General features: G+C 42.5%; 2 protein-coding genes across 3 annotated transcripts in view; both read left to right on the top strand.

Moving 5' to 3' along the window:
- Positions 1-1,221, top strand: part of LOC137642275 (putative ferric-chelate reductase 1) — a 72,215-nt gene extending 70,994 nt beyond the window's left edge. Inside the window, exon 5 of one of the 2 annotated variants that reach the window (XM_068374803.1) lies at positions 854-1,221. In XM_068374803.1, the coding sequence (XP_068230904.1) occupies positions 854-917 (64 nt within the window). In that variant the 3' untranslated portion in view covers positions 918-1,221. The remainder of the gene's footprint in view (positions 1-853) is intronic. The other variant, XM_068374802.1, reaches the window with a different exon arrangement.
- Positions 1,222-5,936: 4,715 nt separating this feature from the next.
- The window catches only part of LOC137642799 (mitochondrial import inner membrane translocase subunit TIM50-C-like), a 55,050-nt gene continuing 35,940 nt past the window's right edge, over positions 5,937-25,046 (top strand). Inside the window, exons 1-2 of the mRNA XM_068375663.1 lie at positions 5,937-6,363; positions 16,372-16,604. Coding sequence (XP_068231764.1) covers positions 5,976-6,363; positions 16,372-16,604 — 621 coding nt within the window. The 5' untranslated portion in view covers positions 5,937-5,975. The remainder of the gene's footprint in view (positions 6,364-16,371; positions 16,605-25,046) is intronic.

Below are 25,046 nucleotides of genomic sequence, written 5' to 3'. Positions count from 1 at the left end.
CCCAATATACTGTTCATCTCTTCTCATGACATGACCGTACCACCTCAGTCTACTTTCTTGGATCTTTTCTGATAGTTTTCTAACTCCTGTGGTGCCCCTAATTACCTCATTCCGTATCTTATCTCTTCTTGTCACCCCACACATCCATCTCAACATTCTCATCTCTGCCACATCCATCTTCTCTTCTGTCTTCTTTATTGCCCATGTCTTCTTTCCTACCATTATCCCTACATTAAGGGGTCGATTGCCTAATGCAATATCTCCAATGCCTTCTATCAAAGACATCCTCTTCCACCAAACCTCTTCTCTCCATATCATCCTTCACTTTATCTCGCCATCTTAATTATCTGTTTCACTCTCTTGCCCCCATAACAGGTTCTTCCCAAACCCTCTTCACTCCTTCCTCACTATCCATACTCAACACGTGTTCACACCATCTCAGTCGTGATGCCTTATCACCTCTGTAATCTTTACTATGCCTGCCATTCTTCATATTTCACCTCTGGTTGGTAACATAATTATGCTGAATAAATTAATGTCATACCGGGAGAAATGCAACAATTCACAATACACTAAAAAAATCGTAATTTTAATAATAAATTATCTGTAAAAACATACTGTTCTCATCCATATTTCAGTAAAATACAGGCGACCGTAATTTCATCCTACTTTGTCATTATCTTTTACGGGTTGGTGACCGTAACATCACTCCTTTACATCGGTATATCCGTTTTAAAAACGGTAAATGCCTGGCAACATTTATTCCAGGATTTTTACCGTTTTTTTACTTTAGATTTTTACCTGTACAATACTGTATGGCAACTAAGATATTTTATTTTTATTTTCTTTTTAGGGCTACTGCCGTGGAACACTTCGACACTTACTGGACGAACATCAACACTGACCAATATGTTTGATAGATGTCTGTCAATTGGATGCTCTTCTCGGTTCCCCTTCTACTCCATGAATATACATACATACATATACCAAGGCACTTCCCTCAATTTTGGGGGATGAAACAAAAAAGGGGACATCTCCTCTCTACGTTCCTCCCAGCCTGACAAGGGACTCAACCGGGTTTGGCTGAATATACATACCAAAAAAGAAAAAAAAATGCTTCATAATTTTGTTTCATTGAAAGATATTCTTATCGTATTTTGAAGATTTACTGGAGATTATCAAAGATAAATTTACACACAGATGTGCTAATAAATATTATTCTAATGCCCTATGCTATAGTATTATTATTATTATTATTATTATTATTATTATTACTAGCTAAGCTACAATCCTAGTTGGAAAAGCAGGATGCCATAAGCTTAAAGGGCTCCAACACGGAAAAATAGCCCAGTGAGGAAGGGAAATATTGAAATGAACTGCAAATTTAGCAATAACAATTAAGATTAGATATTTTAAAACAGTAACAGCATTAAAATATTTTTTTTCATATATAAACTATGAAAAGTTTAAAAAAAGAGGCAGAGAAACAAGATAGAATAGTGTACCCAAGTGTACCCTCAAGCAAGATAACTCTAACCTAAGACAGTGGAAGACCGTAATACAGAGGCTATGGTACTACCAAAGACTGAGAGAACAATGATTTGATTTTGGAGTGTCCTTCTCCAAAGGATATTCTGTTGGAGAATAAAGTATTTCAATCTTATTGCATCTCAGTTTCTCAAAGACTATTCCATAATAGAGTGACAGAAATCACTAATTTCAGAAGAAGAAGAGGAACCATGTTTTTTCTGATTGATTTCCTCCGTAATGAGTTAGTACTTTCATTGCGCCTCACGCAGTGCACTGTAGGCGTTACCTTGGAGTCCTTGCAGTGTTTCTTTGGCCCTTAGCTGCACTTGCTTTATATACTTCTTCCTTTTTACTGTCCAATATTTTTAATGTTTTGTGCAACTGTTTGTTGTTTTTCCCTAGTCGCACTTGGGCACTGAATACCCTTAACAGGGCCCGGCGCTGGCCCGTAAAACCTATATTTATAAATCCAATCCAATTCAATGTCATTGACTCCAGTTTACTAGTATCAAACTACAGTAACTCCTAGTTTCTGTTTACCGTAACTAAAAGACATTCCTTCGGTTATCAACCAGTGAAATGATAGGTCCAAATCAGGTCACTAGATGGCATGAGAGTCCATCTTTTGAAAAATAATTATGGCAGCTGCCTTCCATTATTATTATTATCATTATTATTATTATTATTATTATTAGCTAAGCTACTTCTCTACTTGGAAAAGCATGGTGCTATAAGCCCAAGAACTCTAACAGGGAAAAATAGCCCAGCGAGCAAAGGAAAGAAGTAAACTACAAGAGAAGTAATGAACAATTAAAACAGCAGAGTTTAAGAAAAGTAACAGAATTCAAATCTTTCACAAATAAACTATAAAAAGAGACACATGTCAACCTGTTCAATATAAAATCATTCTCTGCAAGTTTGAACTTTTGAAGTTCCACTCAGAGGCTTTGCCGATCTGATAAAAAGTCTACGTGGGACGATCAAATTCTCCACGCCCACTTTGTTTTCAGTACCAACTTACCTGAACTGCATTTCGTTTAGACATTAGTATCACGTTTCCTTATTAAATTGCAAATCATCTTTTGATGTTTTATTAACCCAACTTAACCTGAATTCTTTTGTGTGTTTACCTGTATGAATAATAACACTTCCTTCCCTGGCTTATGTTATTAATCATATTCTTATTTTCTTTCTTTGTTCTTTGACTTCGAGTAAGTTAGACAGTAAGGAATTTAATTAAACTTCATATTCTTATTTTCTATTCTATTTCAGACGTTGACTTCGATAGATTAATTGGAAATTAAATGAAACTGTACTTACTTTACTTTTACTTTTAGGGGTTTATTTCTCACCCTCCATCAGACACTAAGAGTCTGTTCAGGCGGGCCTTGGTGTGTGAAAATAGTTTCTTTCCAGTTTATATTTTGTTCTGTTTCTTTTCAGTTATTCACTAGCATTTGTATTCAGGCTTAATAATTTTCAGGTCACTATTATAACACTTTCCAAAGAGATAAGTCTTCAGGTTTTTCTTGAAAGCTGCCACATTTTTGCTATTCTTGACATCAAGTGGAAGGTCGTTGAAGAGTCTCGGTGCACCATAACAAAAAGTTCTTCCTCCTATTGCATGATTCACACTAATTTCGAATAGTCTATATGGGTCATCAGCTGCATTGCATTCCGTTTAGACATTAGTATAATGTTTCCTTTTTAAATTGCAATTCATCTTTTAATTTTCTATTAACCCAACTTTATCCTGAATTCTTTTGTGTGTTTACCTGTATGAATACTAACATTTCCTTCCCTGGCTTATGTTATTAATCATATTCTTTTTTTCTTTCTTTGTTCTTTGACTTCGAGTAAGTTAGACAGTATGGAATTTCATTAAACTTCATATTATTTTTTATTCTACTTCAGACTTTGACTTCGATAGATTTATTTGAAATCAAATGAAACTGTAAACATTAAAGAATATTGAGAAGATACAGAAATTTTTAGAATAGCTTTCATGTCAGTGGTTTAGCAAAACCACAAGAGGGGTGGAGTAGCCGGTGAAGTTTCCTTTCAAGATGCTTCTAGTTTAAGTTTCCTTTTATTATTACAGAGTATTCACTTCCATTTGGAAGTTTATTTATTGCTAATACTTTTAAGCACAAACTATATAGAATTCTCTCGAAACCTCAGATGATTTTCCATCGAATCAAATGTTCTTGAAATACACGAGTTGGTTCATCAGTTCTGCTTAGATCTCTATCAAATTAAACCTTTTTTATTATTAATAATAAATGAACAACATAAATGACTCTGTATGGAAAAGAAAACATTAAATCTCACTTTTAGAGTCCAAGTGAGGGTTTCCAATTTTAAATTTTGCAGGCCAACCTCTTTCACTTCATATGGCAATTGTTTTAAGTTTTCCCTTGGCATAGAATCCCTCTTTTGGTCCAAATATCACTAATCCACCAATTCATCTACCTTTCATACATCTATCTTATAGGTTACTTTTACTTTTACGGGTTTATTTCTCGCCCTCCATCAGACACTAAGAGTCTATTCAGGCGGGCCTGAATGTGTGAAAATAATTTCATTCCATGTTTATATTTTGCTCTGTATCTTTTCAGTTATTCGCTAGCATTTGTATTCAGGCTTAATAGTTTTCTGATCACTATTATAACACTTTCCAAAAAAAGGAACAAATAAAATAAAAATTGGGGCAGTATTCTTTATATGATGAAAACCATTCTCTTTCTCTCTGTCTTGTTTCGGATGTTTCTAAGTAGTATTTTAAAGAGAATTTCCTCAAATGAGTAGAGTTTAAAAAGTGTCTTTAATTAGAAGGCTGTTACATAAATATATAAACGTTTTATTGATGATAAACAGCATCCGAAAGGAAATAAATCACACCCTATTTATTAGTAAAATATGTATTTAAAGTACCATATTATATATGGTAATTGAATAGCCAACAAAAGGAGTAAGAATTATTATTGAGAGCTGGATCGAACACAAAGTTTCGCCTATTCGTCTGACAACAGAATGAAGAGTCATTGATACATAATTTTCGATTTTAAAATATCCAACATAATTTGTGCTACTATTCCTGTAAGTATTTATACACCTTTACTATTTTAATAATTTTGGCATTCTCTTTAAATGTCCTAAAATTTTTGTCTTATTACTAACATTACTGATTTATGAAGATTCTGAAAGTTTCTTTAATTCTTTTACCTTTGTATTAATACCGAATATTGTCATCATTGTATATAAGGACCTCTATACTATTGTTCATTATAAGTTTTGTGTTTTTTTTTTACTCTTAATATTAACTTTATCCAATCTCTTGCTAGAGGGTACATTCATTATTATTATTATTATTATTATTATTATTATTATTATTAGCTAAGCCACAATCCTAGTTGGAAAAACAAGATGCTATAAGCCCAAGGGCTCCAACAGGGAAAAATAGCCCAGTGAGGAAAGGAAAATAGGGAAATAAACAATATAAGAAATGATGAAAATTAAAACAAAATATATTAATAACATTAGAACAGATATTTTATATGTAAACTATAAAAAGGACTTAAGTAAACCTGTTCAACATAAAAACATTTGCTGCGAGTTTGAACTTTTGAAGTTCTACTGATTTAACTACCCGATTAGGAAGATCATTCCACAACTTGTTCACAGCTGGAATAAAACTTCTAGAGTACTGTGACAACTGTAGAGTATTGAGCCTCATGATGGAGAAGGTCTGACTATTAGAATTAACTGCATACCTAGTATTACGAACTGGATGGAACTGTCCTGGAAGATCTAAATCTAAAGGATTTTCAGGATTTTAAAAAATCTTATGCATTATTCTATCTTATTTCTCTTCCTCTTATTTCTTTGAAGTTTCTATTGTCTATATATGAAGGCTCTTTTTTATGTTGCTACTGTTCTCGAGATATCTTATTTTCATTTTTCATTACTTGTAGTTTATTTATTTCCTGGTTTCCTTTCCTCACTGGGTTAGTTTACCCTGTTGGAGCCCTTAGGTTTATAGCATCTTGTTTTTCCAGCTAGGTTTCTAGCTTAGCTAATATAAAAAATAATAATTATTATTATTATAATAATCATAATTATGATGATAATAATGATAATATCATAAGCATCATTCAGGTTCAGGTTCAGGTTCAGGTTCTGGGGCGAGGCATAGCCTTTACAACGGCGCCTCTAACGCTTATCTTCTTGTACTGTTTTGTCTTTTCTTCCACATTATGTTCAATACTTCTTTTTTCTTTTCTATATTTGTTTCACTAAATAAAAATAATCCTACTATAATCCTATCATTTGCACAATGCGATCCCAACTCGAGTCTCTACTATCCTACGAAACCAACAGCGAAGAAGAAGACCAAAACAGTTTTTCATCTGGCAAGTTCGCGACTGTTCGCCCATGATGTAGTGATGATGGCCACTGTTAGAAATATGTATTTGTTTGCAAGAACTGCTATATTTAGAGTGCGAACTATTAATTTGCCACGCAGAACCTTGAGCCAGTTAACGCATAAACAGTTTAGAAGTGGATTGGCATGTGGAGGTGTTACGAAATTAGTGGGAGTGTATAATTACTCGACGGAAAAACGGCCTTCCTCGGTAGGCCTGGCAGACGAACTTTTGTCCGCTAAAGTTCAACAAGACACTAAAGACAAACCAAAGGGCACAGATGAAGGGGATCCAGATAGTGAGAAAGAAAGGGAAGAGAATGAAAAAGTCAGACGAACATTAAGGTGGACTTTTATAAGTTTCGGTGTGATGATCACTGGTATGGGAGGTTTCCTGTTATGGTCGTGCGGTAAGTATCGTAGATTTGCTTAACTTGCCGGTTTAAAGGTCACTCATAAATGGCAGAGGCAAGGTACATAAAAATGGGGGTGTATGTATAATATCGGCCACCTTTATGTAGGATGATGGCTGACTAAGAATACAGCAGAATAAGAGGGAACACAGGGGGTTGCTAACCCCCATTAGGCAAGTAAGGACATTACATGTAGGTTAGGTTAGGGGGTAGGAAGTTTAGGTCCATTCTTATACACATAGGAGGAAGTGGCTACTAATGTACAAAGGCTCCTAAAAATGTCCTGGATACTGAGGCCTGAGCATACATACATAAGTTCAGCATCCAAAACCTCCTCTCCACCAAAGCTAGGACCAGGGAGGGCCAGGTAGTGGCTGCTGATGATTCAGCAGGTATACTTGAAGGCTCTCTGTACGGGTTAAAGGTCACTCATGAATGGTAGAGGCAAGGTACATAAAAATGCTCTAGACATTGAGACCTGAGCATATTTACATAAGTTCAGCATTTAAAACATCTACACCAAAGCTGGGACCAGGGAGGGCCAGGTAGTGGCTGCTAATGACTCAGCAGGTAGACTTGTAGGCTCTGTATGGATTTAAAGGTCACTCATGAATGCCAGAGACAAGGTACATAAAAATGTTGGGGTGTATGTATGATAGCGGCCACCTGTATGTATAATGATAGGTGATTAAGAGTACGGCAGTGTAAGTGGGGTCGTTAGTCCCCCCTCCCCTGTTAGGTAAGTAGGTAAGTGCACAGCTTGTAGGTTAGGTTACGGTGGAAGGTTTACGTTAGTTGGTGTCCATATTTTATGCTTGCTGGAGGAAGTGGCCACTGATATATAAAGGCTCCAAAATGTCCTAGACACTGAGGCCTGACCATATATACATACGTTCAATGTCCAAATCTTGTCTGCACCAAAGCTAGGACCAGGGAGGGTCAGGTAATGGCTGCTGAAAACGCAGGAGATAAGACATGTTAGGCTCGCCATACCAGTTTAAAGGTCACTCATGAATGGCAGAGACAAGGGACAGGAAAATGCTCTAGACACAGGCCTGATCACATATACATATGACAAGTGCTCAAGTCTCGTCTCCATGTAGTTATGACCAGGGAGGGCCAGGCAATGGCTGCTGATGACTCAGCAAGTAGATCGCACGGATTGAGAGGTTGCAGACACTACTAGAAACTATCGAGCTGGAGCAGGTCTCAAACTCTCGTCTATTAGATTGCCAGACTAGGACATTTCTAATAGATTACCAGAACTTATTACTAATTAGTTTACCTTACTGAGTGGATGCACAAATTATCTTTTAAATGAATATATTAGCCTATGTAGAAGAGTGACAAATCTTGTGCTGTAATATTTTTTGGGTATTGATATACTTAAATTGAAATTAAGGGGTGTAAGGATATCGTTAGGTCAGATGTAATCTTTCAAATTGATTTTCTTTATGTGGAAAATGTTGTTTATCTTTTTTTTTCTTTTTTTTTAAGTACAATACGGTGTTATGAAGCTATTTTTACGATTTACAAAATATTATGATTTAGTGTTACCTAGCTAGGAATGAAACCGGTTGGGAAGCAAACAGAGGGTTGAGACTGTCAGGCTAAGCTTAGGAAATGGCAGTCTAAGGAGGGTTGCAAGGGGTGTAGTGCCCCACCCCCTTATTTGGTAAGTAGGTAAGGATACAACTCGAAGTTTAGGTTTGGTGGTTTTTTTGTGTTTACTTCCCTTTTAAAGTGTTTTTGAGTCAACTTTTGGGATTTTAAAATTTCTAGAATTTGAAAATTATGGGTTTCCTCCCATTATTTGCATGAGAAAAGTTCAAAGTACATATAAATAAACCAGGAACACTTTTTTTCTTTATTAATAAAATTGTTCTATAGTAAATATTTACGTATATTTTAATTACTGACCATACCAGACAACTACAAAGTCTCCAAAATCAATATGCCTCTACCATTCACCATTACATTGATAAAATTTTTTTTTTTTCGTAGTTTCAGATTTTGGGTATTTTGTAGAAGATTGGTTACATATATTTTCTTTATTACGTGTACCCAAGGTTAGGTTAAGGTAGATAAGGTGAATTAGTGTAGGTTAGGTAAGGTATTGTTAGGTTAGGTTGGGATACTTGTAGCTATTTTTCTAAGATATGTCCTAACTTCCTTCAAATGCTCCCTTGAATTTTGTTGTTGTTGTGAGGGAATATTTTCCATTAGTCCAAAACAACTTAACAATTTCCTGTAAGTCACCATTGCCATTCAAAACACATGAAAATATGTCTAAAAAATCATGCTTCACCTTGAAAATATAAAAATATTTGTGAACAGGTTAGTGTTATTGTACTGTATTTGAATCCCATTTTCCATTTAGATTATTTGACATTGTGATTGAGTTATATGAATACAGATATGTACTGTACCAAACTAAAATACCCCCACCCAACCATACTTAGATCTCCATATCATTACATTGTAGGGGTAGGTAAAATTATAAAATGCAGTAGAATAATAATTGTTGGGGAGAAAATGAGAATGGTAAAGTATAAGGTGTGTTTTATGGCAATTTGAAGGCCACTGATTACTGTACAATAACTGGCGGAAACCCGTAGTTCGAAACACCTTTAAATACATCCCATGCTAGTATATTTTATGTTATTGATACTAAATTGCTGAAATTTGTAGTAGGTGGATCGACTACCATAACTGACAAACGAGTTTCCGCAAGATATTGCCTTAAAAATGTTCAAAACACTAGAGCCCTTGTAGAACTTCAAGTCTTTTGAATGCAGAAAATATGGATTTTAAATATAAAACTTACCCGCTGGTTATATAAAAGAGCTGAAGTCCCTGACGCCAGGGCAGAAAATTCAAATCTCGCGCTATCGAAGATACGCCAGGTGTACCAACCGCACCCTAGCGGTAGAACAGGTGGAACTACACACCAACTCCAGTTCTTCTCTCTGCCGTCATAGCTGACTGACATACAGAAGTTCGCTCTCGTGTTTTTACTCTCTTGGGAAGTTGTTTGGTGATGTACAACGTTCTTTTTTGAGTTTAAGCTATCGTTGATTAATTTTTCTTGGTTCTTATCTTGAAATCTTTTTGTTTGAGATTTTCTTTATTGTTTTTTCCCTTACTTTTTGCTTGTCGGTCTCTCACGGTAACTTTAAAATGGCCGACTCCTCCCCTGCTCAGCGTAGGTGTGTTAGTGAGGGTTGTCGTACACGACTTCCTAATGGATCTATTGATCCTCATTCTATTTGTGTAAAATGTAGGGGTAAATTTTGTTCATTAGATGATAGGTGTAATGAGTGTCTTTCCTTAACTAATGATGATTTTGGTACTTACGATCGTTATGTTAGGAGATTAGAGAGAGATAGACTTAGGCGTAGTTCTTCCCGATCTGTGGATAGAACGTTACCTAATTTACCTGTTCCTAATCCTGTTCCTTCCCCTGTGGTGGTAGATCAGGAACCTACTATGAAGGACATGTTTACTGCTATTTTGTCTCTTGGTGAGAAAGTTGAGTCCTTAGCAGCCGATAGAAATACTATCTTTTCAGAGTTAAAGGTATTGAAAAACCGTGATCCTATCGGAACTGTGGAAAGTGTTTCAGTGTCTGATGTGGTACCGAAGAATCGTGACTCTCTCGGTGTTGTGACAAGTGTTGATAATGTGGTTAGTGTTGCGGAAGGTGCGTCGTCTCGAGTGTCTGATGTGGTACCGAAGAATCGTGACTCTCTCGGTGTTGTGACAAGTGTTGATAATGTGTTTAGTGTTGCGGAGGGTGCGTCGGCACGATCTTGTCGTTCACCTAGCCTTAGACCTCTTTCGAGCTCTCGAACCCATGGGAGAAGTAATGTCGAACGGCTTAAGGGAACGAGGAGCATCATCAATCGTGCAGACGTCCCCTCGAACGTTCCTGTTGCTGTAGCTCAGGTCGTTCACCCTCATCGTAGGAAAGGTGAGGTTCATACGTTATCCCCGTCTTCCGATGAAGGGTCGGGGAGTGAGATCTGGCGGCGAGCGTCGAGACCGCTTAAACGCTCCCATGTTGATTCACAGCGTCGGGAATCGCCTGTGCGGCCAGGATGTAGTTCGTGGGGTTCACCGGAACGTTTCCGTTCTCCCAGCACTTGCACTCCGGCCAAACGTTCGGATCACCGTGTTCGTGCGGATATGATTCCTTCCGATTCGGACCTTGTAACTATTCATGCACCTCCTCTTCCATCGGATTGGCTTTCTTCCCCTGAAATGCGTGGTGACATTAGTGCGAATCTTCCTTCTAGGAGTTCTGTTGATCCGAAATGGACTGCGCTTTTGTCTATGAAGGAACAACTCTCGTCGTTGATGGATTCTTATCAACCAGGTGTTGGCGTTGTGTCTGGGCGTTCGATGTCAGACCAGTTATCGCACAAACGTTCGATGGTATATGGCCTTGACGAGTTATCACTTAGGCGGTCTTCCATTCACAGTGTTCAACGCCAGGTTGATTTTGATGAGTCGCGTCAGAGAGTTTTGGTTGACCAGTTTGCGTTTTCTGGTCGCGGGGAAGAGCGTCGGCGTCGACAAGTGGATGAGACGCGGCAACAATTTGAAGTAGTGGATCGCCCGCGGCAACAACTTTTGGACGCGGCGCGTCAAAACATTGGTTTACAGCGGCGACATCCTGACTCCTTTGATCGCTCGCAGCAACAGTCCTCGGACTTTACGCGACCTCGCGGCGATCTTCAACAGTTACCTTCTGATTTCAAGCGTTCTTCTGTTCAACAACAGTTGAATTTTAAGCGGTCTAAGCAGTTGTTGGTTGAGGATGATCGTCTACATGTCCGTGTTTCGCATCAATCTACTTCTACTTCTCCCCACCAAATTGACTCAGATGTTGGCCTTGACAGGCAGTCCCATCCAGACGTTGTTCCTTCGGTTCAGGCTGCAGCTGTTGCTGCACTGCCAGAAGACGAACCAGAGGAAAAGTCGGATGAGGATAATCCTATTGAGGAAGTCTCTGAGAATGAGGAGGAGAAGCATTATCAGCATGCTGTGGACCTTCGCAAGTTTATGCTTATTTTGACTGGAATTTTCCCGGATTCTTTTACCCCTGTGGCCCCTCGTTCTCCGCCTTCTGAATTCATCTTAGGTAAAGCTACTAAGGTTCCAGTTTACACCAAGATGGTTCTTTCTCGATCTTCTAAGCGGGCCTTGAAGTTAATGGGTTCTTGGTTGGACTCCAAGAAAGCTTTTGGCAAGACGGCCTTTGCCTTTCCTCCCGCTAGGTTAGCCTCTAAATCTAGTGTGTGGTATGAGACTGGTGAAGTGTTGGGCTTGAGTTTTCCTTCTTCTGCACAAGGGGATTTTTCAAGTTTGGTAGATGCTTCTCGTCGTCTTGCCTTAAGGAAGACGAAGATTTGGTGGTCCATTCCAGAGTTCGACCATTTGCTTAAAGGTCTTTTCAGGGCCTTCGAAGTTTTTAATTTTTTGGACTGGGCTTTGGGGGCTTTGAGTAAGAGGGTCTCTGATATGACGGAAACGGACACTAGTGGTTTGGTTCATTTGATGTCCTGCTTGGACAAAGGTGTGAGAGATGGCTCCAACGAACTTGCTGCCTTGTTTACAGCTGGAATTCTCAAGAAAAGGGCCACGATGTGCTCCTTCCTCTCCGCAGGAGTGTCTCCCTATCAGAAGACAGGCCTTCTTTTCGCACCTTTGTCTAATTCTTTATTTCCTCAGGAATTAGTGGGCGAGGTGGCTACTGCTCTCACTCAGAAGGCCACACATGACTTAGTTACTCATTCGACTAGGAAAGTTTTGCCTCCGTCATTCTCCTCTCGAAAACCTAAGGAATCTTCTTCTGGGTTTCGTCCTCAGTCCTTTCGTGGGAAGCCCTCTGGGAGAGGCTCTTTTAAACCAGAAGGAAGGAAACCTAGAGGCAGAGGGGGCAAGTCCGGCCGAGGTAAAGTCTGACTGCCCTCTCCTTCAGACAGCAGTGGGGGCCAGGTTGACTCACTTTTGGGAGGCTTGGGAGAGGAATGGAGCGGACCCCTGGTCCGTCCAGGTGTTAAAAGGAAGGCTACAAGATCCCCTTCCTGACCAATCCTCCTTTAGTCACAGATCCAGTGGATCTTTCGCCCAAATACAGAGAGGGTCCCAAGAAACAAGCCATGCTTCTACAGATGTCTCTTTTATTAGAGAAACGAGCAATAGAGGAAGTGCAAGATGTTACGTCTCCGGGGTTTTACAACCGCCCTTTTTCTAGTACCCAAGAGTTCCGGGGGGTGGAGACCGGTTCTGGACGTAAGTGTGCTCAATGGTTACGTCCAAAACTCGACGTTCACCATGGAGACTCAGAAAACAGTTCTGGCAGCTGTGAGGAAGGACGATTGGATGGTCTCTTTAGATCTTCAGGATGCCTATTTCCACCTTCCGATTCATCCCAGCTGCAGACGTTATCTGAGGTTCATGGACGGAAATAAGGTCTTCCAGTTCAGGGCTCTTTGTTTCGGACTTTGCACGGCTCCTCTATTGTTCACCAAGATCATGCTGAACGTGGCAAGCATGCTGCATTCGAGGGGAATCAGGGCCTCTCTGTATCTGGACGATTGGCTGATAAGAGCCTCCTCAGCTGATTGTTGTTTGAAGGACCTCAAGATGACTTTGGATCTCTCCAGAGAACTGGGTCTCCTGGTGAGCTCGAAAAAATCACAACTCATTCCATCCCAGGAGATTCTTTATTTGGGGATGGAGATTCACAGTCGGAGTTTTCGGGCTTTTCCGTCGTCGGTGAGAATCCAAGCAGCCCTCCTAAAAGTACAAACGTTCCTGAAGAGAGATCTTTGCTCCGTCAGAGATTGGATGAGCCTTCTGGGGACTCTCTCGTCGTTAGAGAAGTTCGTGACCCTGGGGAAGTTGTTCTTGCGTCCTCTTCAGTTTCATCTCAACCGCCATTGGAAGAAAGGGGACAGCCTCGACAGGGATTGCATTCCCATCTCGACTTCCATCAAGTCTCATCTTCAATGGTGGAACAACGAGCCCAGACTGAAAGAAGGCTTGTCTTTACTTCAGAGGAACCCAAACCTCGTGTTGTGTTGCGACGCCTCCAACTCGGGGTGGGGAGCCACTCTAGAGAAGCAGGAACTTTCGGGGACTTGGACGGTAGAGCAAACCTCTCTCCACATCAATCAAAAAGAGCTTTTAGCTATTCATCTGGCTCTCATCGGCTTCGAAAAGCAGATCAGGGGCAAGGTAGTCCAAGTCAATTCGGACAGCACGACAGCTCTGGCCTATATTGCGAAACAAGGCGGGACCCACTCTTGGCCTCTGTTCGAGATTGCAAGACTGCTCCTCATCTGGGCGGAGGAAAGGAAGGTGACTCTTTTGACGCGGTTCATCCAGGGAGTCAACAATGTGAGCGCAGACAGACTCAGCAGGAAAGGTCAGGTTCTCTCCACAGAATGGATTCTGCACCCGGACATCTGCAAGAGTCTGTGGCGGTTATGGGGTCGACCTCTCGTGGATCTCTTTGCCACCGCGAAGACCAAACGACTAGAGTGTTACTGCTCTCCGGTTCCAGATCCCGAAGCTTTTCACATAGACGCTTTTCTGATGAACTGGTCACACATGGAGGTTTATGCCTTTCCTCCGTTCAAGATCCTTTACAAAGTGATTCAGAAGTTCGTTTCACACGAGGAGACCAGAATGACACTGATAGCTCCGTTCTGGCCGTCAAGGAGCTGGTTTCCAGAGGTACTGGAATGGATGGTGGATGTCCCGAGAAGCCTTCCCATGAGACCCGATCTTCTCAGACAACCTCACTTGGCCCGAAATCATCAAAACCTCCGAGCTCTACGTCTGACTGCCTTCAGACTATCGAAAAACTCGCTAGAGCTAGAGGATTTTCGAAGAAGGCAGCCAAGGCAATTGCAAGGGCAAGAAGGTCTTCAACCATCAAGGTGTATCAGTCCAAGTGGGAGTTGTTCAGGGAATGGTGTAGAACTAACGCGATTTCCTCTTCCAGTACATCGCTTTCCCAAATAGCAGATTTTTTCTTGGACCTTAAAACTAAGCATAACTTCTCGTCATCAACTATTAAAGGTTACAGGAGTATGTTGGCGACGGTTTTTCGACACAGGAACCTAGACCTTTCTGATAATAAGGATCTACGAGATTTACTTAGGTCTTTTGATACGACCAAGATGATTCAAACGGCTCCCATCGCCTGGAATTTGGATGTTGTCCTTAAATTTCTCATGAGTGACAGATTTGAGCCTTTACACTCGGCTTCATTTAAGGACTTAACCTTGAAAACCCTTTTTCTAGTTACCCTCGCCACTGCGAAAAGAGTTAGTGAAGTTCACGCTTTAAGCAAGAACATTGGTTTTCGGAATGGGAAAGCCATTTGTTCTTTGCAACTGGGGTTTCTGGCCAAGAACGAAAACCCTTCTCGACCATGGCCCAAATCCTTCGAGATTTCTAACCTTTCGGATTTGGCTGGCGATGAATTGGAAAGGGTTCTCTGTCCAGTTAGAGCTCTACGGTGTTATGTGGACAGAACTAAGAATCTGAGAGGTAACTCAGACGCTCTGTGGTGTGCAGTTCGGAAACCCTCGATGCCCATGTCCAAGAATGCCTTGTCTTTTTTCGTTAGATTGTTGATTCGAGAAGCTCATGCTCAGTGTGATGAGTCGGATCAGAGGCTCCTCAAAGTCAAGACACATGAAGTCAGAGCGGTAGCGACTTCAGTGGCCTTTAAACAGAACCGTTCTCTGCAAAGTCTGATGGATACAACATTTTGGAGAAGTAAGTCTGTTTTTGCATCCCATTATTTGAAGAACGTTCAGACTCGCTATGAGGACCTTTTTACGTTGGGTCCTTTTATAGCTGCTAATGCGATAGTAGGTGAATGATCTACCACTACGTTCCCTTTTTTCCTAATACCCCTTTTCTATCTCTTGGAACTCGTTTTTTATGGTTGTTTGTGGAGATTGGGCGTCAGTCTTCCGCAATCTTTGATTTGGCTAGGTGGTCAATTTGTTCCTTGAGTGCACCCGGAACAAGGGTATTGGTTGAGGTCCTGTCATGTTATAGGTGTTTGTACCGTTTGACAGCTCCTAGAGATTTTCAGCCCGAGTGGATTACTGGATCTCTTAAGGATAGCGGACGAAATGAGGCAGAGTATCATTGCTGTCAGCTTCCTTATCAGGTGAGAACTGCTTAAGTTTATTGTATGTAACCCTTAAGTGAATTTTCTGTATGTAGCTGTCTCTGACCCGCCACCAAGGGGTGTCAATCAGCTCTTTTATATAACCAGCGGGTAAGTTTTATATTTAAAAATGATATTTTCATAATAAAATAAATTTTTGAATATACTTACCCGCTGGTTATATAAATTTAACACCCTCCCTCCTCCCCTCTAGAGACTACCTATGGTATGGCTATGAGGCATGGAAGAACTGGAGTTGGTGTGTAGTTCCACCTGTTCTACCGCTAGGGTGCGGTTGGTACACCTGGCGTATCTTCGATAGCGCGAGATTTGAATTTTCTGCCCTGGCGTCAGGGACTTCAGCTCTTTTATATAACCAGCGGGTAAGTATATTCAAAAATTTATTTTATTATGAAAATATCATTTTTCCATCACATTTTTTTGTTAGTCGTTCGTATACCATTGTAAAAGTCATTACTTTATCTGGTTTTAAAGTATTCTAGGGCTTGAGAATTACTCAGACACCAGAAGGACAACCATCTTAAGATATTTGTTGAGAAGTCATTTATGTAGAGAGAAACTTATGATGTTGTTAGGTATCATTGTGTACTGGTTCTATAATTGTTTGCAAAGTATATCTAGATATTTTTTCCTTTGCATTTATATCATACTTTATTTCTTATATGAATATGAGAGAAATAGTAATGTCTAATTGAGTTTTTAGAGGAAAAAAGGATAATTAATTTTGTTCAAAACTATTTTCCATATACGTAACTTTTGTTAAAATTTCTTTTCTTTAGGTTCACCTGAATTAGGCCCAGATGGACAGCCAATAGTAGACGAGTTTTCTGAAATGCCAACTGTACAACAATACCTCCTGCGTACGTGGAAGGGAATGAACGACATGAACAGGATGATTCAAGAACCATCACGTGACAAGTTACTTCCAGATCCAATTAAACCGCCCTATATACAACCTCCGTACACGTTGGTTCTGGAATTAAGGGATATTTTGGTTCATCCAGAATGGACAGTAAGTTAATTCTATTCAAGTCTTATATTATTATTATTACTAGATAAGCTACAACCCTAGTTTGAAAAGCAGGATGGTATAAGCCCAACAGCTCCAACAAGGAAAAAATAGCCCAGAGAGGAAAGGAAATAATGGAAATAATTAAACTACAAGAGAAAGAATGAACAATTTAAATAAAATATTTTAACAGTAACAACATTAGAAGATCTTTCTAATATAAATTGTAAAAGCTTGAAAAAAAAAGAAACAAGAGGGAGAGAAATAAGATAGAATATTGTGCCTAAGTGTACCCTAGCATAACTTGTTTCAGTGGTCTGGCCATCTGATAATAGCAAAAGTTTTAGTCTAAGTCTATCTTACACTCCACAGCACACAGTGATTTAATATAGCGTCTGACCTAAACTAAACTGTGTTATGACATCACTATTCCATTTATTCAATTTAAGGCATTTATCAGGAAAATTCATCATATCTAAAAATGTTAATAAAGATACGTGTTAATACCTGTAATGTGGGTGATAAATAAAGATGCATTACATCATGAAAGGTTACTGACTTGTTCAATGAGACAAGATCTAGAACTACTATGTGAAATCAAGGTTGGTTATATTTGATAAGTACAAATGTATACTGTAATATGAATATTCAAGAGGTATTCATGTTTTAGTCTGAAAATAACCAAAGTTTTTCAATATTAATCTTACCCGATGATCATGTAGCTGTCAACTCCGTTGCCCGACAGAAATCTACGGTCGGGATACGCCAGCGATCGCTTATACAGGTGGGGGTGTACTCACCAGCGCCATCTGTGGTCAGGTACTCCAGTACTTCTTGTCAACAAGACCTCAATTTTTCCTCTGTCGTGCCACCGGCAAGACCTACATGGATACGCTGTTGATTTTGGAGTCTTTTGTTCACGATTTGGTGAAGTATTTGCTCTGAAATTTAGCCTTCGCTGTACAGGAAGCTTTAGCCTTAGCTTAGCAAGCTTTTGGTATTAATTTGATTCATTGGTTAACGATCTTTGCTTTACTTTGGAATTCCCCCTTTGACTACTTCTAGAATTCAAGATGTCTGACACTTCCCAAGTTCCTAAATATAGGCGATGTAGTGTTAGTGCTTGTAATAGGCGTCTTCCGAAGGCCTCTGTTGATCCTCACACCGTATGTTCCAATTGTAGGGGAAAATCCTGTCAATTGGAAGATCGATGTGGGGAATGTGCTGGGCTTTCGGAATTCGATTTTAATGAATTCCTCAGATATTCTCGTAGGTTAGAGAAGGAGAGAGATAGGAGGAGTTCTTCTCGCTCTTTGGTTATTTCCTCTCCCCATGCCCCTCAACCTTTTCCTTCCCCTGTGGTGGTGACCCCCGAACCTGCTACGAGTGCTCAGCCTGCAATGGCTGATATGTTGCGTGCCATTCAGGCTCTCGGTGATAAGGTGGAGTCGTTGGTTAGTGACCGCAATCAGCTCTTGGCGGATGTCAGAGAGCTGAAAGCGAAGAGTGCAGTGGGAAGTGTTAGTGCTAGTGCTGTGCATAGTGTCAGTGTCAGTGTTGCGCATGAGGATACATCTGTGCGTGCCAGTCGTCCTCCCAGTCCGGGACCTCTTGCAAGCTCCCAAGCCCAGGGGAGAAGCAATGTCGAAGGACCAAAGGGTTCAGCGGGCCTTGATCGGCGCACAGATGTATCCTCAGTGGTTGCGGACGTATCTGCTAAGGATCGTCCCTTCCACTCCCAGACGAATGAGCCCTTACATTCCTCGTCTGTGGAAGAGGTTTCCAGGAGGAAACGGTGGACTAAGGTCTCACGACCGCTTAAGCGTAAAGTCCCTTCAGAGCTAGTCCAACGGCCCAGGTGTAGCCACTGGGTCAGTTCGGACTCGCCGCAGTCATCGGATGACTGCACACCTCCCAAGAGAGGTAGAGTGGTTCCTCAACAGGCCTCTGCTCCAACCACAGTAGACCCTAAGTGGTCCATGCTGCAGACTATGCAGTCTCAGCTTGCGGCTTTTATGCAGGATTATCAGGCAGAGAAGGTTAACATCCCTCCTCCTGTGAGAGCTCCTCCACAGTGGCTCAGTCCTCAGCCCATGCAGCATTCTCTGCAGACCTTACAGCATGAGCCGCATTCCATGCAGCATGAGCCTCATACCATGCAGCATGAGCCTCATCCCATGCAGCATGAGCCTCATACCATGCAGCATGAGCCTCATCCCATGCAGCATGAGCCGCATGCCATGCAGCATGAGCCGCATGCCATGCAGCATGAGCCGCATCCCATGCAGCATGAGCCGCATGCCTCACAGCATGCTCTGCATACCACACCGCATGCTCCTCAGCCCACCGCAGACCCTCCCTCACACCGGCCCTCTGCTTTTGTTGTTGCCAGCTCACAGTCTGTCCAGCAGAGGCATGATGATGGATCCGCAGGTACGCATGCACCCGTTCTGCAGGATTCAGCCGTTCAGCTTGCTGCTCTGCCTTTGCCTCTTACAACTCAACTGTCGGGTGAGGAGGCTTCTGAGGATGAAGCTGCTCATCTTGATGATCCTCATTCTGATGTTGAAGGACACAAGTATTCGCCACCCTCCTTAGACTTCCGCAAAGTCCTTGCTTTGTTCAGAGAGTTGTACCCTGAACACTTTGTGTCTGCAACCCCTCGTTCTCCTCCCTCCGAGTTTGCTCTGGGCATGCAGCCTACTGCGCCTGCCTTCACCAAGCTTGTTCTTGCCAGATCTTCAAGGAGAGCTTTGAGGGTTATGGGGGATTGGTTGCAGTCCAAGAAGCAACTGGGAAGGACCTCTTTTGTGTTTCCTCCTCCCAAGCTGGCTTCTAAGTCGGGCGTCTGGTATGCCACGGGAGAGGAACCTGGCTTGGGGGTTCCTGCCTCTGCCCAGGCCGACTTCTCAAGTCTGGTTGACTCTCCCCGCAGGTTGGCTATGAGACGTTCGAAGATCTGCTGGTCCCCTACAGATCTTGATCACTTGTTAAGGGGAGTCTTTCGTGCCTTCGAGATATTCAACTTCCTCGATTGGTGCCTGGGAGCCTTAAGCAGGAAGACTGCCCCTTCTGACAAGGACTCAGCCATGCTGATCATGTCCAGCATGGACAAGGCAATACGGGATGGGTCTGGCGAGCTTGCGGCTTCTTATGTATCAGGGGTCCTCAAGAAAAGGGAACATCTGTGCTCCTTCTTATCTGCTGGTATCACCCCTTGCCAGAGGTCAGAGTTACTTTTTGCTCCTCTGTCCAAGTGTCTGTTTCCGGAGGAATTAATTAAGGGGATGACTGCCTCTCTTCTCCAGAAGGATACGCATGACCTCATGGCTTCTTCTGCACGTAAGGCTAAGACCTTACCTTCCGTGTCTAAACCTTACCGCCCTCTAGCAGTTGATACTCCTGCTTCCAGGTTCATCCCACCCTTTCGTGGCAGAACCTCCAGCAGAGGAGGTACCCGTGCAGACAGTAACCGTGGCAAGCCCAAGAAGGGTTCCAAGTCCACAAGAGGCAAGTTTTGACTTTCCTCCTCTCCAGACAGCTGTAGGAGCCAGACTCAAGACCTTCTGGCAAGCTTGGGAGAGCAGAGGTGCAGACGCTCAGTCTGTGAAGTGGCTGAGGGAGGGATACAGAATTCCGTTCTGCCGCAATCCCCCTCTAGCTACATCTCCCATCAACCTCTCTCCCAACTACAAGGAGAAGGACAAGAGGCTAGCGTTGCAACAAGAGGTGTCGCTCTTGCTACACAAGGAGGCAGTGGTCATAGTCCGGGACCATCAATCCCCGGGCTTTTACAACCGTCTCTTCCTGGTAGCCAAGAAGACAGGAGGTTGGAGGCCGGTGCTGGACGTCAGTGCGCTCAATGCTTATGTCACCAAGCAGACGTTCACTATGGAGACGACGAAGTCGGTCCTAGCAGCGGTCAGGCAGGAGGACTGGATGGTCTCGTTAGACCTGAAAGACGCATACTTTCACGTCCCCATCCATCCAGACTCCCAACCTTTCCTGAGATTCGTCTATGGAAAGGTTGTGTACCAGTTCCAAGCCCTGTGTTTTGGCCTAAGCACGGCACCTCTTGTGTTTACGCGACTGATGAGGAATATTGCGAAATTCCTTCACTTGGCAGACATCAGAGCCTCCCTCTATTTAGATGACTGGCTTTTAAGAGCTCCCACAAGTCGTCGCTGTCTGGAGAATCTCAGATGGACTATGGATCTGACCAAGGAACTGGGCCTCCTGGTCAATTTAGAGAAGTCCCAGCTCGTCCCATCCCAGACCATTGTTTACCTGGGTATGGAGATTCAGAGTCGAGCTTTTCGGGCTTTTCCGTCGGCCCCAAGAATCAACCAAGCCCTAGAGTGCATCCTGAGCATGCTGAGAAGGAGCCGATGCTCAGTAAGGCAGTGGATGAGTCTAACAGGGACACTTTCATCGCTGGCCCTGTTCATCGAGTTAGGGAGACTCCACCTCCGCCCCCTTCAGTATCATCTGGCTGCTCACTGGATCAAGGACATGACGCTAGAGACGGTCTCAATTCCTGTTTCCGAAGAGATGAGGTCTACTCTAACGTGGTGGAAGAACAGCATTCTTCTCAAGGAAGGTCTTTCGTTAGCTGTTCAGACCCCCGACCACCATCTCTTCTCGGACGCATCAGACTCGGGCTGGGGTGCGACATTGGACGGACAGGAATGCTCGGGAACATGGAATCAGGAACAAAGAACACTCCACATCAATTGCAAGGAGTTGTTGGCGGTTCATCTGGCCTTAATGAACTTCAAGTCCCTCCAGCTAAACAAGGTGGTGGAGGTGAACTCCGACAACACCACAGCCTTGGCTTACATCTCTAAGCAGGGGGGGACTCATTCGAGGAAGTTGTTCGAGATCGCAAGGGACCTCCTCATTTGGTCAAAAGATCGAAGGCTCACGCTGGTAACGAGGTTCATTCAGGGCGATATGAATGTCATGGCAGATCGCCTCAGCCGGAAGGGTCAGGTCATCCCCACAGAGTGGACCCTTCACAAGAATGTTTGCAGCAGACTTTGGTCCCTGTGGGGTCAGCCAACCATAGATCTGTTCGCTACCTCGATGACCAAGAGGCTCCCATTGTATTGTTCGCCGATTCCAGACCCGGCAGCAGTTCACGTGGATGCTTTTCTGCTGGATTGGTCCCATCTCGACCTGTATGCATTCCCGCCGTTCAAGATTGTCAACAGGGTACTTCAGAAATTCGCCTCTCACAAAGGGACACGGCTGACGTTGGTTGCTCCCCTCTGGCCCGCGAGAGAATGGTTCACAGAGGTACTGCAATGGCTAGTCGACGTTCCCAGGACTCTTCCTCTAAGAGTGGACCTTCTACGTCAACCTCACGTAAAGAAGGTACACCCAAGCCTCCACGCTCTTCGTCTGACTGCCTTCAGACTATCGAAAGACTCTCAAGAGCTAGAGGCTTTTCGAAGGAGGCAGCCAGAGCGATTGCTAGAGCTAGGAGGACATCCACTCTCAGAGTCTATCAATCTAAATGGGAAGTCTTCAGAAACTGGTGCAAGGCCAATGCAGTTTCCTCAACCAATACCACTGTAACCCAGATTGCTGACTTCCTGTTACATCTAAGGAACGTTAGATCCCTATCAGCTCCTACGATCAAGGGTTATAGAAGTATGTTGGCAGCGGTTTTCCGCCACAGAGGCTTGGATCTTTCCTCCAACAAAGATCTGCAGGACATCCTTAGGTCTTTTGAGACCTCTAAGGAACGTCGGTTGTCCACTCCAGGCTGGAATCTAGATGTGGTCCTAAGGTTCCTGATGTCATCTAGATTTGAACCGCTCCAATCAGCCTCTTTCAAGGACCTCACATTAAAAACTCTTTTCCTAGTATGCCTAGCAACAGCTAAGAGAGTAAGTGAGATCCACGCCTTCAGCAGGAACATAGGTTTCACATCGGAAACGGCTACATGTTCCTTGCAGCTCGGTTTTTTGGCTAAAAACGAGCTTCCTTCACGTCCTTGGCCTAAATCGTTCGAGATCCCTAGCCTATCTAACTTGGTGGGTAACGAGCTGGAGAGAGTACTTTGCCCAGTCAGAGCTCTTAGGTACTATCTGAAAAGGTCAAAACCTTTACGAGGACAATCAGAAGCCTTATGGTGTGCTGTTAAGAAGCCTTCGCTACCAATGTCTAAGAACGCAGTTTCTTACTACATCAGGTTTCTGATTAGAGAAGCTCATTCTCATATGAAGGAAGAAGACCTTGCTTTACTGAAGGTAAGGACACATGAAGTGAGAGCTGTGGCTACTTCAGTGGCCTTCAAACAGAACCGTTCTCTGCAGAGTGTTATGGATGCAACCTATTGGAGAAGCAAGTCAGTGTTCGCATCATTCTATCTCAAAGATGTCCAGTCTCTTTACGAGAACTGCTACACCCTGGGACCATTCGTAGCAGCGAGTGCAGTAGTAGGTGAGGGCTCAGCCACTACATTCCCATAATCCCATAACCTTTTTTAACCTTTCTCTTGATTGCTTTTATTGTTGTTTTTGGGTTGTACGGTCGGCTAAGAAGCCTTCCGCATCCTGGTTGATTTGGCGGGTGGTCAATTCTTTCTTGAGAAGCGCCTAGGTTAGAGGTTATGATGAGGTCCTTTAGTATGGGTTGCAGCCCTTTATACTTTAGCCACCTAAGAGTCGTTCAGCATCCTAAGAGGACCGCTACGCTCAGTAAGGAAGACGTACTTATTAAAGGCAGAGTAATGGTTCAAGTCGACTTCCTTACCAGGTACTTATTTATTTTTTATTGTTATTTTGAATAACTAATAAAAATGAAATACGGGATACTTAGCTTCTTTGTTAACATGTATACTGGTCTCCACCCACCACCCTGGGTGTGAATCAGCTACATGATCATCGGGTAAGATTAATATTGAAAAATTTTATTTTTATTACTAAAATAAATTTTTGAATATACTTACCCGATGATCATGATTTAAATGACCCGCCCTTCCTCCCCATAGAAAACCAGTGGACCGAGGAGAAAATTGAGGTCTTGTTGACAAGAAGTACTGGAGTACCTGACCACAGATGGCGCTGGTGAGTACACCCCCACCTGTATAAGCGATCGCTGGCGTATCCCGACCGTAGATTTCTGTCGGGCAACGGAATTGACAGCTACATGATCATCGGGTAAGTATATTCAAAAATTTATTTTAGTAATAAAAATAACATATTTGATCCCTGAGTCATATTTAATTTTTTAGTTGTTTTTGTTTGGTCTCATCAGAAGAGAAAGTGTATCTAATAGTCTTTAGACTTCTTACCTTCATTTCTCTTATTTTCTCGGAGCATTATAAGTTCATTTCCAAGATAGTGTTCATACATACATACATATACCAAAGGCACTTCCCCCAATTTTGGGGGGTAGCCGACATCAACAAGAACAAAACAAAAAATGGGACCTCTACTCTCTATGTTCCTCCAGCCTAACCAGGGACTCAGCCGAGTTCAGCTGGTACTGCTTGGGTGCCACAGCCCAACCTCCCACATTTCCACCACAGATGAAGCTTCATACTGCTGAGTCCCCTACTGCTGCTACCTCCGCGGTCATCTAAGGCACCGGAGGAAGCAGCAGGGCCTACCTGAACTGCGTCACAATCGCTCGCCATTCATTCCTATTTCTAGCACGCTCTCTTGCCTCTCTCACATCTATCCTCCTATCACCCAGAGCTTTCTTCACACCATCCATCCACCCAAACCTTGGCCTTCCTCTTGTACTTCTCCCATCAACTCTTGCATTCATCACCTTCTTTAGCAGACAGCCATTCTCCATTCTCTCAACATGGCCAAACCACCTCAACACATTCATATCCACTCTAGCCGCTAACTCATTTCTTACACCCGTTCTCACCCTCACCACCTCGTTCCTGACCCTATCTACTCGAGATACACCAGCCATACTCCTCAGACACTTCATCTCAAACACATTCAATTTCTGTCTCTCCATCACTTTCATTCCCCACAACTCCGATCCATACATCACAGTTGGTACAATCACTTTCTCATATAGAACTCTCTTTACATTCATGCCCAACCCTCTATTTTTTACTACTCCCTTAACTGCCCCCAACACTTTGCAACCTTCATTCACTCTCTGACGTACATCTGCTTCCACTCCTCCATTTGCTGCAACAACAGACCCCAAGTACTTAAACTGATCCACCTCCTCAAGTAACTCTCCATTCAACATGACATTCAACCTTGCACCACCTTCCCTTCTCGTACATCTCATAACCCTACTCTTACCCACATTAACTCTCAACTTCCTTCTCTCACACACTCTTCCAAATTCTGTCACTAGTCGGTCAAGCTTCTCTTCTGTGTCTGCTACCAGTACCGTATCATCCGCAAACAACAACTGATTTACCTCCTATTCATGATCATTCTCGTCTACCAGTTTTAATCC

The sequence above is a fragment of the Palaemon carinicauda genome, chromosome 6, assembly GCF_036898095.1.
Source record: "Palaemon carinicauda isolate YSFRI2023 chromosome 6, ASM3689809v2, whole genome shotgun sequence".
Taxonomy (NCBI): Eukaryota; Metazoa; Arthropoda; class Malacostraca; order Decapoda; family Palaemonidae; genus Palaemon; species Palaemon carinicauda.
Note: the sequence above shows the minus strand (reverse complement) of the source record. Positions and strands in the feature narration are given on the sequence as shown.